The 14,429-nt window shown below is 49.5% G+C and overlaps 1 protein-coding gene across 1 annotated transcript; it reads right to left on the reverse strand.

Annotated features, from left to right (window-relative positions):
- Nucleotides 1-10,948: 10,948 nt before the first annotated feature.
- On the reverse strand, nucleotides 10,949-14,318 carry Rnd2 (Rho family GTPase 2). The gene is made up of 5 exons (XM_052194680.1): nucleotides 14,184-14,318; nucleotides 13,590-13,677; nucleotides 12,705-12,814; nucleotides 11,960-12,094; nucleotides 10,949-11,749 (listed from the first exon to the last, which is right to left on the reverse strand). The coding sequence occupies exons 1-5, from the start codon at nucleotides 14,283-14,285 to the stop codon at nucleotides 11,501-11,503; spliced, it is 684 nt and encodes a 227-aa protein (XP_052050640.1). The 5' UTR covers nucleotides 14,286-14,318; the 3' UTR covers nucleotides 10,949-11,500.
- Nucleotides 14,319-14,429: the final 111 nt, after the last annotated feature.

Below are 14,429 nucleotides of genomic sequence, written 5' to 3' on the forward strand. Positions count from 1 at the left end.
TGTTTTTGACCGTTTCTCATTTTCCTGAATTCTTTTTTTTTTAAAGATTTATTTATTTATTATATGTAAGTACACTGTAGCTGTCTTCAGACACTCCAGAAGAGGGCATCAGATCTCATTACAGATGGTTGTGACCCACCATGTGGTTGCTGGGACTTGAACTCAGGGCCTTCAGAAGAGCAGCCGGTGCTCTTAACCACTGAGCCATCTCACCAACCCATTTCTCTGAATTCTTACATCTTAAAAAAAAAAAAAGATTTATTTATTGTTATATGTAAGTACACTGTAGCTGTCTTCAGACACACCAAAAGAGGGTGTCAGATTTCATTACGGATGGTTGTGAGACACCATGTGGTTGCTGGCATTTGAACTCAGGACCTTTGGAAAAGTAATCAGTGCACTTAACTGCTAAGTCATTTCTCCAGCTCCTGAATTCTTACATCTTAAACCCAACTCTTTAATATGTCACCCAAGGATCCCTTTCAGATGCCCTGGCTTACCGTGTGTAGGAACACATAGACATTACTCAAGCCAAATTAAATACTGGCCTGCCCCCTCTGCAAGGCCCAAATCTTGTTCAACCCATCCATCTTAAGGCCTTTCCCCTGATTTCCCAGACTGGAATCACTCCACAGTCAAAATACCCATTCTGGGGCTGGAGAGATCACCCTGTAGTTAAAAGCACTGTCTGCTTTGCCAGACAGCCCAGGTTCAATTCCCAGCACTCACCTGGCAGCTCCCAACTGTCTGTAACTCCAGTTATAAGAGATCTGATGTTCTCTTTTGGCCTCTACTGAACACACATGGAACATATACATATACATATATATACAAGCAAAACACTCATACAATAATTTTGTTTTAAAAAAGTTTAGAATACCTATTCTCCTTCATTTGTATTTGACTTTGTTATATAGCCCTGCATGGCCTGGGACTCACTTATGTAGACCAGGTTGGCTTCAAATTGAATTCAGAGATCCACCTGCCTCTGCCTCCTGCATGCTGGAATTGAAAGCATGAGCCACCACATCCAGCTGTTTTGATTGATTTTTTTCTTTCTTTCTTTTTTTTTTTTTTTTTGGTTTTTTTGGTTTTTTGAATCAGGGTTTCTCTGTATAGCCCTGGCTGTCCTGGAACTCACTCTGTAGACCAGGCTGGCCTTGAACTCAGAAATCTGCCTGCCTCTGCCTCCCAGTTTGCTGGGATTGCAGGCATGCGCCATCACTACCCGGCTAATATTTATCATTCTTTTTTTGGTTTTTTTTGTTTGTTTGTTTTTTTGGATTTGGTTTTTTCGAGACAGGGTTTCTCTGTATAGCCCTGGCTGTCCTGGAGCTCACTCTGTAGACCAGGCTGGCCTCGAACTCAGAAATCTGCCTGCCTCTGCCTCCCAGAGTGCTGGGATTACAGGCGTGCGCCACCACCGCCCGGCTATCATTCTTAATACCCTGTGTGTGTGTGCATATGAGTGCAAGTCCCCTGCAGTGGGAATTACAAGCAGTCGTGAGCTGTTTGGACATTGGTTTGGGGTACTTGAGTCTTCTACAAGAGCAGGAGCATTAGTCACCACTGAGCCATCTCTCTAGCTCAGTTTGTGTCATTTGCTTTTCGTTTTGTTCTGTTTTGGTGACAAGATTTCATGTAATCCAGGCTATTGTCAAACTCACTGAAACCAAGAGTGGCCTTGAATTCCTGAGCCTCCTGCCTCCACTTCCAAAGTACTAGACAGAAGCGTTTTCTTCTGTCAGCTGTGTGTGTGTGTGTGTGTGTGTGTGTGTGTGTGTGTACCTCCTATCGTCCCTATAATGGGGGTTTTTATCGTTATTACTACACAATTTGCCCTGGCAGAATCCAATGAATATTTCCTAAATGAGTTACATGGGACCCATGAACTCAAGTGTGTATCCTACTGTTAGCCCCACCTTTAAGAACAAGAGAAAGCAAGCCACATACTGCCTGCCCCTCAACAGGCCAATCCCCTCTTACCCTTACTCGTTTACCCTACGATCTGAAGCACCTACACGGCTGACTCCCTTTCCGGTGCTGCTTTGATTCTCCCTTGCCCATGGTAAAGAAGCCTATCCCGTTGTCATTAGTCAGAACGGCACCAGAGAGCCTGCTGCTGCCGTGACCCTAGGAAATAATTACAGTGTTCCTAGGAACGCCTCGGACTAGCCCGGCCATTATCTCGCCTCTCCTCACTGGGGCAACAGTTGCTTCATAGATAAGACTGAAGTCCAGGCACTTGTCAAAGGTCACTATAGGAGTTGATGGCAGAACCGGACCCAACCAGCTCAGGAGCGTCCCTATTCATTAGGGCACAGATAGAATGCCTTCATTAAGTTGTCTGGCCCGTGTCTGGGGAAGGGAGCTTTGAATGGAATTTGGAGGCTGGTGAAGGTCAAGGAAAGGCTGCAACTAAAGGCTTCCCCCCACACACCCCAAGGGATTCCTCCTACTGCCATGTTAGTTTCAGAGCTGCTTTTGTCAGGGAAATCGTTCCTGTGTGTGCATGTGTGCTAGGTAGGCATGTGGAGGCCACAGGTCAACTTCAGGTGGCCTTTCCCAGAAGCCAAACATCTTGGCTTGTTTTTGGTTTGGATTAATTTGGTTTGGTTGAGACAGGGCCTCACTCCTTGGCTGACTGGCCTGGAACCCATCATGGAGACCAGGTGGGCCTCGAAATGACACAGGTCTGCTTGCCTCTGCCTCACAAGTGCTGGGATTAAAGGTGTATATCACCATACCTGACAGAAGCCTCTTTTTGTGACAGGGTCTCTCACTTGGGACCTTTAGCTAGACTTGCCAGTAAGCCCCACGATTCCACTTTGTCCCACCTCCCAACTCCCTCCACCACCTCCTTATTTTTTGTGACTGCTGGGGGTTAAACTCAGGGCCACAAGTTTGCAGGTAAATCCTTCACCAACTGAGCCATCTCCTCAGCCCCTCCCTTTCTTTAAAGCATTCTGAAGGTCCTGGAGGAGGAAAGGGACTGGGTAAAAACGGAGACTGCAGATAAGCAGGAGTCTCGCTATTTCCCTTGAAAACTGGTCTCAGCCATGTGGTGGTGGCGCACGCCTGTAATCCCAGCACTCTGGGAGGCAGAGGCAGGCAGATTTCTGAGTTTGAGACCAGCCTGGTCTGCAGAGTGAGTTCCCAGACAGCTAGGGCCACACAGAGAAACCCTGTCTCAAAAAACCAAAAAAGAAAAAAGAAAAGAAAGAAAAGAAAACTGCATAGAACAAAATGACTATATCAGGAAGGGACACCTTGGGGTGGGGGGGGGGGGAGAGATCCTCTCAGCTCCTAGTCTAGAGAACTCTAGAATAAAATAAGACTATGGACCAAGTTAGAAAATATAGCCTTAAGCCAGGCAGTAGTGGCACTTGCCTTTAATCCCGGCACTCAGGAGGCAGAGGCAGGCAGATTTCTGAGTTACAGGCCTGCCTGGTCTACAGAGTGAGTTCCAGGAAGAAAGAAAGAGAGAAAGAGAGAGAGAGAAAGGAAGGAAGGAAAGAAAGAAGGAAGGAAGGAAAGAGAAAGAAAGAAAGATAAAAAAAGAAAGAAAGAAAGAAAGAAAAAAGAAAGAAAGAGAAGGAAGGAAAGAAAGAAAGAAAGAAAGAAAGAAAGAAAGAAAGAAAGAAAGAAAGAAAGAAAGAAAGAAAGAAAGAAAGAAAGAAAGAAAGAAAGAAAGAAAGAAAATATAGCGTTGCCAAACCTTGCCCCTGGAACCTTGTGAGGGGAGGGTTTCCTGGAACTAAGGATTTTCTGGGACTGTCTTTGGAGTCTCCAGAGGCTTCTAAGCTTGCTGGTGGAATCGACCCAAACAAGTAGAGGATCGGAAAACCACAAAACCAAGATCTGTGCAGGATCCAACTCTGGTTCCTGACCAAAAGCTAAAAAAAAAAAAAAAAAAAAAGCAAGGGAATTGTATGAACCCATGCATCGCATCGAGCACTCCCCTGCCATAGGCCAAGCACAGGACAAGCCTCTGCCCCTGAAGAGCTTTAGGGTTTTCTCCAGCACCAGGCTCCACAGATCCTCCATCGCGCCAAGGTGTCATCCATATCCCATAAAGGCGAGGTCCCCGGCAGAAAGGTGGTCCTTCTACCACCTTGAGAATGCCGTGGAATTGTACACTTTACAAAAGAGAAGTTGTATGTGCTATGAATTTCTCGTACACCCCAAATCAAACAAAACAAAACAAAACAAAAAATTCCACGTTAAGGGCAGGACGAACTGAGCCCCCAGCTCTGAGGCTTTGAAAGGGTCAGGGCTCCTTGCAGGGAGTGGCAATGCCAGACAATGTGAGGCCTAGACTGGGCCTCCCCCTCCTCTCCGCCTCCTCCTCCTCCACCAGATGGGAACTGGGACTCGGGGAGAAAGGTCCAACTGGGCCACGCAGCAGAAAAGAGTCACCCAGTGAATGCGCGGGCGGGCGCAGCCGTCGGCTCATTTGCATCATAAGCGATTGGCTTTCCCTGCTCGTCCCTCATTAGGACACAATGGACAGTTGTTTGCTGGCGCAGCAGATCATTTACCAAGGGAGAGAGGGGACAAGTGACTGATAGGCTGTGGTGTTGGGGGGCGCAAGGGGACAAGTGACTGATAGGCTGTGGTGTTGGGGGGCACAGCAACCCCCCTGTGTTCCACTAGCCACTGGAACTTTTGTTTTTAGGCCGAGAATGGACCTTCCAACGCCAACCAATCCCCTCCTTTGGTAGAGGTGCTGAGAGGATGTGAGACTTAAAGCCACACGGCTAGCACTGGGGCTTCCAGGAGCAGATTCCAGGGTCTTGTTCCCGGCCTCAGCCCACTTCAGCCCTGGCCGTCTCTTTCCCTTTCCTTCTTTCTTTTTTCTTTTCTTTTTCTTTCTTTATTTTTTTATTTTTTTTTTTTAGTTTTTTACTTTTTCTTTCTTTTTTTAAGATTTATTTATTTATTTAATATATATATGGGTAGGCTGTTTTCATGCACACCCGAAGAGAGTATCAGATCCTATTAAAAATGGCTGTGAGCCACCAAGTGGTTGCTGGGAATTGAACTCAGGACCTCTGGAAGAGCAGCCAGTACTCTTAACCACTGAGCCATCTCTCCAGCCCCAGTTCTTTACTTTTTCAGATAGGGTTTCACTCTGTAGCCCTGGCTATGCTGGAACTCACTCTGTAGACCAGGCTGGCCTCGAACTCAGAAATCCTGCCTCTGCCTCCCAAGTGCTGGGATTACAGGTGTGTGCTACCACGCCCCACTCTCTTCTTCCTCATCTGGGGTTCTAGCTCTCCATCTCCTGTTCCTGTCTTTGGTTTCCAGTGTGCTCTCTCTCTCCCGTGTCTCCTATCCCATCTCCTAGCCCTGCTTTGGGGACAGGTGAGGACAGAACACACATCATGTTGAGGTGTCATTTTTTGTTTTGTTGTTTTCTCTTTTCCAATTTGAGTTTCCCTAACTTACCAGATCCTCTTACGGGTTACAGGCATGCACTACTAAACCTGCCTTGGAGCCTACCATAAACCAGGCACAAAGACAGCCGTGTTTTATTTCTTACCATCTTTCATGATAGAGCGGAGCTCAGAGAGGTTGAGTAGTTTAGGCAGTGATACCCAGCCAGCAAATGATAGTTGTTTGATTGAAAAGCCTAGCCAGGTGTGGTGAAGTACACTTTTCATTCTGGCACTCAGGAGGCAGAGGCCATCGAATCTCTGAGTTTGAGGCCGGCTTGGTCTTCACTGAGTTTCAGAACAACCAGAGCTACATAAAGAGGCCCTGTCTTAACAAACAAACAAACAACAACAGAAAAAAAAAAAAAAAAGCAAAAGAAAACCCTTCTGTTCTTCCCCCAGCTATCCCCTCACAGAGTCTAACAAGGAGCTGTAAGAGGCTCCGTCCACACCCAGCAACCGCTCTGTTCCCCAGGGCTAGCCTCCTTGAGGTCCTTTGGAGACTCCCACCTTTCTCTGGGCTCCTTTTGCAGGATGTCAGAACAGCACAGATGCAAGCTTTTACCACCCCCCTGGGGGTAACAGGGAGGCTGTGATCCAGACCGAGCAACCTGGCAAACCAGACCATGGGGGTCTCCCTCCTGCTAACACCCCTCCCTACACCCATCTGCCCCTCCCTTTTGTGGGTCAAAGCTGCCAGCTTCTGAATCTGCCTCATTATGCTCTGGGGGGAAGGGAGAATCAGGGTGACGGGTGACGGGGTGTCTATGTGCATGAACATAAGGCCTCCGGGTTCATTCTGACACTGAATGAAAAACTCGCCAATTATTCGTCCAATCTCATTAATATGCAGACAGACATCTGTTATTTAGGAGTCAACAGCAGAGGCATTTTCTTGGGGGGAGGGGTACTTATGCATATCTCTCATCTCTGGCTACTGTGGGATGGGACTCACCCAAGCCCCAGTCTCTGGAGCACTCATCTCTCTGACTTCAAGTCGCCTTGAGGAAGGGACGTAGGGTTGGCTAAAGATGGAGGGCAACCTGGAACTCAGCTGAAGGGAGGGAGTCAGTCGGAGGGGAGCCACAATTGTAGAGGAAACTACTAGAACAAAGAGCTGAGCTCTCCTTGGGGAGGGGGTGGAGCAGAGAGTGCGGCAGGGATGGCCTGCCAGGGTCCTGACATCCACTGGGAAATTAGAGACATGACAGCTTGCCCCCCTCTTCAGGCCACTGGACAAACCCGAGTGGATCTGAGCAGGTTGCTCTAGCAACGTGGGTCCTTAGAGACGTCAGAGAGCTGGGCACCACCACAGCATGTGCCTGTAATCCCAGTACTGTTATGGGTGAGGCAGGAGGATTACAAGTTCAAGGCTAGTCTCAGTTATATAGTAAGACCCTGACTGAACAACAAAAACAGCTGGTCATTGTGTCCCAAGCCTGTACCCCTCAAAAGAACCATTTTCTGATGTTCTTAGGAGTTGGGCCAGGTGATATAGGCTGAGATATGAGAGTTAGATATGTATCTGTCTGTCTTCTGTCTGTCTGTCTATCTATCTAAAGAGGGGTGTGTGTGTGTGTGTGTGTGTGTGTGTGTGTATGTTTCCCTCTGAAGCAGGGTCTCACTATGTGGCCCTGGCTAGCCCCTATCTCCCAAGTGCTGGGATAAAAGTGTGTGTCACCATGTCCATCTTGATTCCTATATTAAAGGCTAGCCTAGGCAACTTTGAGGGACCCCGTTTTAAAACAAAATATAAAAAGGGAGTCCCCAGGGAGAAGGTCAGTTCAGAAAACACGTGTGAGTAGCATTATACTGACTGAACAGGCTGTCTGTCTATACTTAGAACTGCAACAATGTTTGAAAAAGAAGCTGTGACTGAGTGCAGGGCTGAGTGTACAAGGGAAAGGCAGAGAAGAGAAAGGGAAGGGGGGGCATTATGGAATTATCATCTCAAAAAATTAAAATATAAAAAGGCATGGATATATGATCACAGCAAACGTGAAACCCTAGAAAGAAAGGAAGGAAAGAAGGAAGGAAGGAAGGAAGGAAGGAAGGAAGAATGAAAGAAAGAAAGAAAGAAAGAAAGAAAGAAAGAAAGAAAGAAAGAAAGAAAGAAAGAAAGAACCTAAAGAAAGAAAGAAACAACATAAAGAAACGACCTGATTCTTCAGACCCAATTCAAAAGGACTTAAGACTATAGCCATGTTAGTTATAAATATTGATATGGTAGCACATGCCTTTAATCCCAGCACTTGGGAGGCAGAGCCAGATGGATTTCTGAGTTCGAGACCAGCCTGGTCTACAGAGTGAGTTCCACAAAAGCCAGAGCTGTTACAGAAAGAAACCTTTTCTTTTTTTTTTTCTTTTTCTTTTTTGTTTTGTTTTGTTTTTTGTTTTGTTTTTGTTTTCTGAGACAGGGTTTCTCTGTGTAGCCCTGGCTGTCCTGGAACTCACTCTATAGACCAGGCTGGCCTCGAACTCAGAAATCCACCTGCCTCTGCCTCCCAAGTGCTGGGATTAAAGGTGTGCCCACCACGCCAGGCTCGAAACCTTTTCTAAAAACAAAACAACAAAAGATTGACAGCAACTCAGACCCTGTCAAAGAGTCAAACAGGGTTCTTCTAGTCTTCAGCTCTCAGGGACTTCCTCTCAAGGACTTAGCTATGATCAGCCCCCTTTCCTAGGTATGAAATGGAGGGGCCAAGCATGGGTTGGGGCTTTGCCCAGAGTAGCTCCAGGGGGAAACCTGCTGGGCTGGACACAAGCCCCAGCCAGGGCTCTTCCTGATCCTCCACTGGATCAGGAATCACTGTTGGGTTTGTGGCTTCATACACTGAAGTGTTTGAGAAATTAGCCCAGGAGTCTCTCACCCAGCCCTGGCTGATGGCGGTTACTTATACAGTCAGTAGTACCACAGCACAATCGGTTGTTTATTTAATTAAATGGTTATCAATGTTACATTGGTGTCTAAATTGGGGGGCAGGGAACAGCTGCAGAGGAAGAAGCTAACTCTAGCACACTGGGCCAGGGAGTGGATGTAAGGTCCCCTCCAGCCAGCGAGGACCTTTTTGGACCTGTGGACAACACTATTGCCTCTTCCCATCCCTTGAGACCCTAGGTCCCGAACCCATCCTCCTCCCCAGAAATAGTTCTGGCAACACAGCGCTGAAGAGGGAACCGAATTCCCTCCCCACTGGTTTATATTAAACTTTGGGGGTTCCTCCCGCTGATTTATCTTTGTAATTATGTTTGCTTTAGGCAGTTATTGAAATGCTTTTGCATTCTCTAAGCACAAATGGCACAGGAGGAAGATTGGGGAATGGAAGGGGTACAAACCTTGCCCTGTGGTGGCTACACGCTTGAACCTGCTTTGTATCAGGCAGTCAAAGGGAGATGCCCTGCCAAAATTCTCAAGTCAATTGTTTTGAAGGTGGGGAGAGTCTCATTCTGTAACCCAGGTTGGCCTTCAACTCTCTGCAGTCCTCCTGCCTCAGCCTCCCTAGTACTGTGATTACAGGCACTAACCATCAGGCCTACTTTCATTTTTATGGTAAATCCCTACTGGGAAAAAAAGCAGTCTTCTGAGAGACAGAACCCCACCTCCTCCAGCACTCTTGCCTCAGGACTTGGGGGTCCCTGAGGAAGGTCTCAGAGCAGCTCCTACACATTGGAGGGAATGTGGTGTCTGGTATCTAGATCCCCTTAGATTGGCAGCAATGGCTTTGGGATAGGAATCCCAGAGGCCTTTCCAGTAAGCCAGAAAATGGGGGAAAGTTCCTCCCTAGAGAATGGGGTCTGGCAGAGGAAAAGAAGGAGATATTTGCCATATTTCACAGAGCCCAAAACCTCAATCTCCACCACCTCATCCATCCAAAAAACCAAATTCAGTCGCTTCTGCCTGAAATCCTGGTGGCTCCTCACAAGGAGGTAACTGACTCCCTGTGAGCTCTTCAGAGGCCTCACAGGACCCACCTCTCCAGCCTTATCTTCCCTCCCTGCTGTGGAGCTGTCCAGGCCACACTTACTCTTTCCTCTGTATATTTTTCCTTTTTTAATTAATTAATTAATTAATTAATTAACTAATTAATTATATGTAAGTACACTGTAGCTGTCTTCAGACACCCCAGAAGAGGGGTGTCAGATCTCATTACGGATGGTTGTGAGCCACCATATGGTTGCTGGGATTTGAACTCAGGACCTTCGGAAGAGGAGTCAGTGCTCTTAACCACTGAGCCATCTCTCTAGCCCCCTCCTCTGTATATCTATCTGCACATGCTTTGGTACCTTTCTTGCCCAGCCCCCAGTCAACTCCCTCAGGACTTACTGCCTCAGGGAGTCCCACAGCAGCCTGTATGTTATACATATATACGGTTCCCTCAGCCAAGGTGCCATCCATACCAGTTCTCAACCCCTTTAGGAGTCAAATGACTTTTTCATAGGGGTCACCTCAGACATTACGACATTGACATTACAACTCATAAAAGTAGCAAGTTTACAGTTATGAAATAGCAATGAAAATTATTTTATGGTTGGGGGTCCCCACCCACAACCTGAGGAATTGTGTTAAAGGGTTGCAGTTAGTCTGAGAACGACTGGTCCACACTTAGGGTTCCTCACTTCCCTACTGGGCTAGCCTTCAGAAGCTCGGAGACCTTCCTCCCTCAATCCAGTATATGGCCCCATTAGCCCGGCACACACTTAGTGAGTGCAGGGAGGGATGAGGCATGCAAGGGAGGTAAGGCCTGCCTTCCTTCTCTCCTGTCTGGGAGAACTGGACAGGGTGGAGTTGGGGGAGGGGAGAGCGGTTCCTGGGGGAGAATGTCACCAAAAAGAGGCCAGTGGGACCAGAGCCAGGGAGGGAATACAGGACAATCTGAAACCAGACTCCCGAGAAAACAGACCAGTACTGTCCTTGCTGACAAGCAGTCCGGCCATTCCCTCCACCGGCTTTCATTCGCCAGGGGCTGGGGCGGGGGTGACTCTCAAATACAGATGATGCTCCCCCACCAATCATTAATGGAGGAGTTCAAGACAGAACTGAGGGAGAGCCCCTGTTTGGAGCCCTGAGGAGACCCCAGAGCTTACCATCCTCTTAGGAAGATTCCCCTTATACAGGGTTCAGATTCAGTGACGTGGAGGCTTTCAATGTCTTCCTGTCTTCACCATCTCTAGAGCATCGCAGGCTCCAAGCCAGGGCAGAGGTGGTGAACGGGGGCTTGTGCCACTTCAGCAGGCCCTCCGCCATGCTGGCAGGACACCCAGCCAGGCTTGGTCACGCTGAGCAGTTGTACATCGTCCCTTCACACCAAGTCCCCCTCCCGCAGGGCTGTCCACTCACATGAACTAAAGAATCAGTCCCAAGGTGTTTCACTCTCCCACTCCCTCGGCTCCTTAAACATGATCCTTTAGTATATGGCTTTTTTCCTGTTTTCTCTGTGGGAGGGGACACTGGTAGATTGCTTTTCTTTGGAGTTGGGGAGAGGGGAGGAAGGAAAAAACTAAGTCCATAGTGGTTTTCCATGGTCATGGGCTTTATTTGCAGACTGCTGGGGAAAGCGCAAGCTAGACCTGGCTGGTGGGCTGATGGAAGGAGAGCTTCTCGCTTTAAAATTTAGTGCATGTCGCCTGAAGGTTAGCATGTGCGAGGACAGATGTGGAAGTGAGAGGAGAGACAGAGAAGGCCGTCAAATGGTCACTTTCCTTAGGGAAGGCAGCCGGGATATGGGGACCAGGGTAGACAAGGAAGATACACTTTATACAGGAGACTCAACCAAAGTCATTGCTTGGTTTCCTGAACACCCGCCTGCCCTATCCACGTTCATGCCCCAGGTGCCTGTCCTGTTAGCTCTCTCAGCTAGCAGAAGAGAAGGGGATAAGGATGTGGAGCATGGCCTGAGGGGTGACACCCTTCTACCCTCTAGCTCCTCCAACCAGAATTGCTCCTCTGCCTGCCCTGCCCTTCCAGCCAGGGTCAGGAGGTCAGAAAGTCCAGGAGCACACAGGGGAACAACCAACCGTGTCTCTCACCCAGCCCTCTCCCTCCCTGCCCCACTGCAACCACCTCACATGAGGTTACAGCTCTTGGCACGATCCTTCTGCATCTCGCCCTCATTTCCCCGGTCGGGCCGTCCTGACAGCTGAGTGGATCGCTGAAGTCCCCGGCGAGAGTCAGTACGGCGCAGCTGCCGATGGCCGCGGCCAAGAGAAGCCACTGTGGCTACGTGGAAGACATCCCTGACGCTGCGCTCGGAAGATCGGGAGGAGCATTCAACGTAGGACACAGCTCCCACCTGCTTGGCCAGCACAGTACCCTGGAAAAGCAGCAGGGTGGAAATTATAGGCCTGCCTTTGGGAAGGAAAGTGAGGGCTGTGGGTTAGGGTTGAAGGTCAGACGGAGCTGGGGAAGAATTAAAGGTTAGGGTCAGAGGTTAGGGCAAAAATCAGGGACAAAAACAAAAAAAACAGTCATGGGTGTGAAGTCTAGGTTGGAATTCAGTTGGAGGTGAAGGGGTCGGTCTCACCTGCTCATGGGTCACAGGGATAAGTCTCTGCTTGGAGAGCTCCCTCAGTGTGGCCAGGTCCGTCCGCATGTCCAGCTTACAGCCAACCAACACCACCTTGGCATTGGGGCAAAACTCCTGAGTCTCTCCTTGCCACTGGTTGGGGGTGGAAAATAGAGTTAGGGAGAGGTGGAGAGAGATATAGGGAAACACTCTGCTCTGGGCACACAGAAATCACATATCCTTCTAAACCTTCCTAGATGTGGAAATGATGTGGAACGCTGGTCTTGGGTAGAGACCAGTGAGGAAGGCGAGGAGAAGAGGGTTTTGGTGAGGACTCCAGGGTTGTCTGTAGGTCCGTCAGTCTGCCCTTTCCCACTCCCCTTTCCCATACATCATCCTGAGAACAGACTGCCTGGGAATGGAAGACTCCCTGACTGACCCTAGTGCTTTCACTGGGGACTTTTCTTAGGGAAACAATAGTCCGGACTGCCAGCCACAGGGCTTTCCAAAAACCCCGGAATCAGCATTCACAGCCCTCCCAAGGCCAAGGAGATAGGGAAGGTAGATAAGCAGACTCCAGGGCCCCAGGACCATTTCCAGCTCAAAGACAAACTTGCAGGGGGGGGGGGGCACACACAGGGCTGGAGCAGAGGGGTGACAACTTCATCCATGACCCAGCTGAGGGACACGCTGTTTGTTACTCCCTCCTCCGGGTTCATGCCCTTCATGCCTAAAATCCTTTGTAGCTTCCGCAGACTCCCACCTTCTTGAGCACACTGTCCAGTGTTTCTGGCCTGCTGATGTCAAAGCAGATGAGCACAGCATCAGAGTCTGGGTAGGCCAGAGGCCGGACATTGTCATAGTAAGAGGAGCCTGGAAGAAGAAAGACAGTGGGTAAGAATGAGTGGGAGGCCGGCGGCCTGGAATGGAGTAGGGACTCAAGTGACCGTGGTCAAAGCATGCTGGTGGTAAAAAGTAATACACATCCCAAAGTGTGTCTGGAACAGAGCAGACAGAGAGGAGCAGAAAGAGTGGGAAACGGCTTATGGGTTTCTCTGATCTAACACGGATGATTTGTAATCTTCTGGAGTTGTTTGGAAGCCCTTTTAGAATCTCAGAAAATCTACCACCATTCTAACAAATTTTGTGTGTGCTTTCCGGGCTTTGATGACACATCTTCTAAAGTCCTCCAGGGAACCGAGTAAAAATAAAAAACCCTTCCCATGAGGTTGGAGCAAGGACAGAGAACGAGTGTTCCTGTTCTCCTGGGACTCTAGTTCAGTCTAGAGAGAGAAGGAAAAAAAAACTACTTTCCATCACGGTCCCCCACCCCAGAAATTCTAAATAGCTTTCCTAAACCCAGTCCCAGTCCCTCAGAAACATGTTCCAAAATAAGTCATTTCTTTTCCAGTTCCTTGGGTAAGCAGAACCCAGCTGCAGGACTGATATTAGGCTTTCTACTTCAGAACATGGTTTCTGTCAGGCATAAGAAACTCTGCCTCAGTTTCCCTGGCTCGAAACCGAAATTGATGTTCTGCTCTAAAACTGAATGGATGTCTGAGCTGACCTGGAATCTAAGGCTCTAGCCAAGGGAGGGGCTAGAGTAAGGGACCTTGGCAGTCAGGGTGACCCTGAGGGACTTGGCTACCTGAAGTATCCCACATGTTGAGCTCAATGCGGCGCTTGTCGATCTCGAAGCTGGCAGTGTAGTTCTCAAACACCGTGGGGACATAACTCTGCAGACACGGATGGGTCAAGATGAGAGCCTCTCTCCAGTACTCACCCTAACAACTGCCCTCCTCCCTCGACACCCGCTCCAGCTCAGTCCCTAGGCAGAAGTTGGTCTGAGGCTGGGCTAAGAGAAGATCCGGGGGAGCTACTGCCTCCACCTCCACAGAATCCTAGTTAGACTCTCAGATCGCCACCCACCCACCCCTCGGGGTACCTTCAGCCCCTAGTTCTCTCCCTCTCGGATGCCCCGGACCTCCGACATTTCTCCCAGAGCGCCCTCCCGGATCCTCTGATGCTTCTAAACCCCATCCATTTCACCGCGTTTCCTTGATTTCCTTCCACTCCAATCCTCTGCAGTCCTTTCAGAGCCCCTAACGCCTCCTTCCCCTCCTCTGAGCCTCTTTCTCTCCTCCCTGGTTACCCTGGTACCGGTTTCCAGCGGCCCCCGGGGCCCCCTAATACCCACTCCCCGCAGCCTCGGTGCCCCTCTCTCCAGACGCCAATTCCTCACCCCGGGGTAGGCGTCCTTGGCGAACACCTGCAGCAGCGCTGTCTTGCCGCACTCCGCGTCCCCCACCACTACGATCTTGCAGCGGCCACTCTGCCCCTCCATCGTCCCGGCTACGCGCCGGCCCCCCACGCAGCCCCCCTCCCGGGCACAGCCGCCGCCTCTGCCGCCTCCTCCCCCGCCGCTGCAGCTGCAGCCTCTCGGGCCGCCGACACCGGCATCTCGCGGGCCCGCGCCGAGCCCCCGCCC

The sequence above is a fragment of the Apodemus sylvaticus genome, chromosome 10 (genome assembly GCF_947179515.1).
Source record: "Apodemus sylvaticus chromosome 10, mApoSyl1.1, whole genome shotgun sequence".
NCBI lineage: Eukaryota > Metazoa > Chordata > Mammalia > Rodentia > Muridae > Apodemus > Apodemus sylvaticus.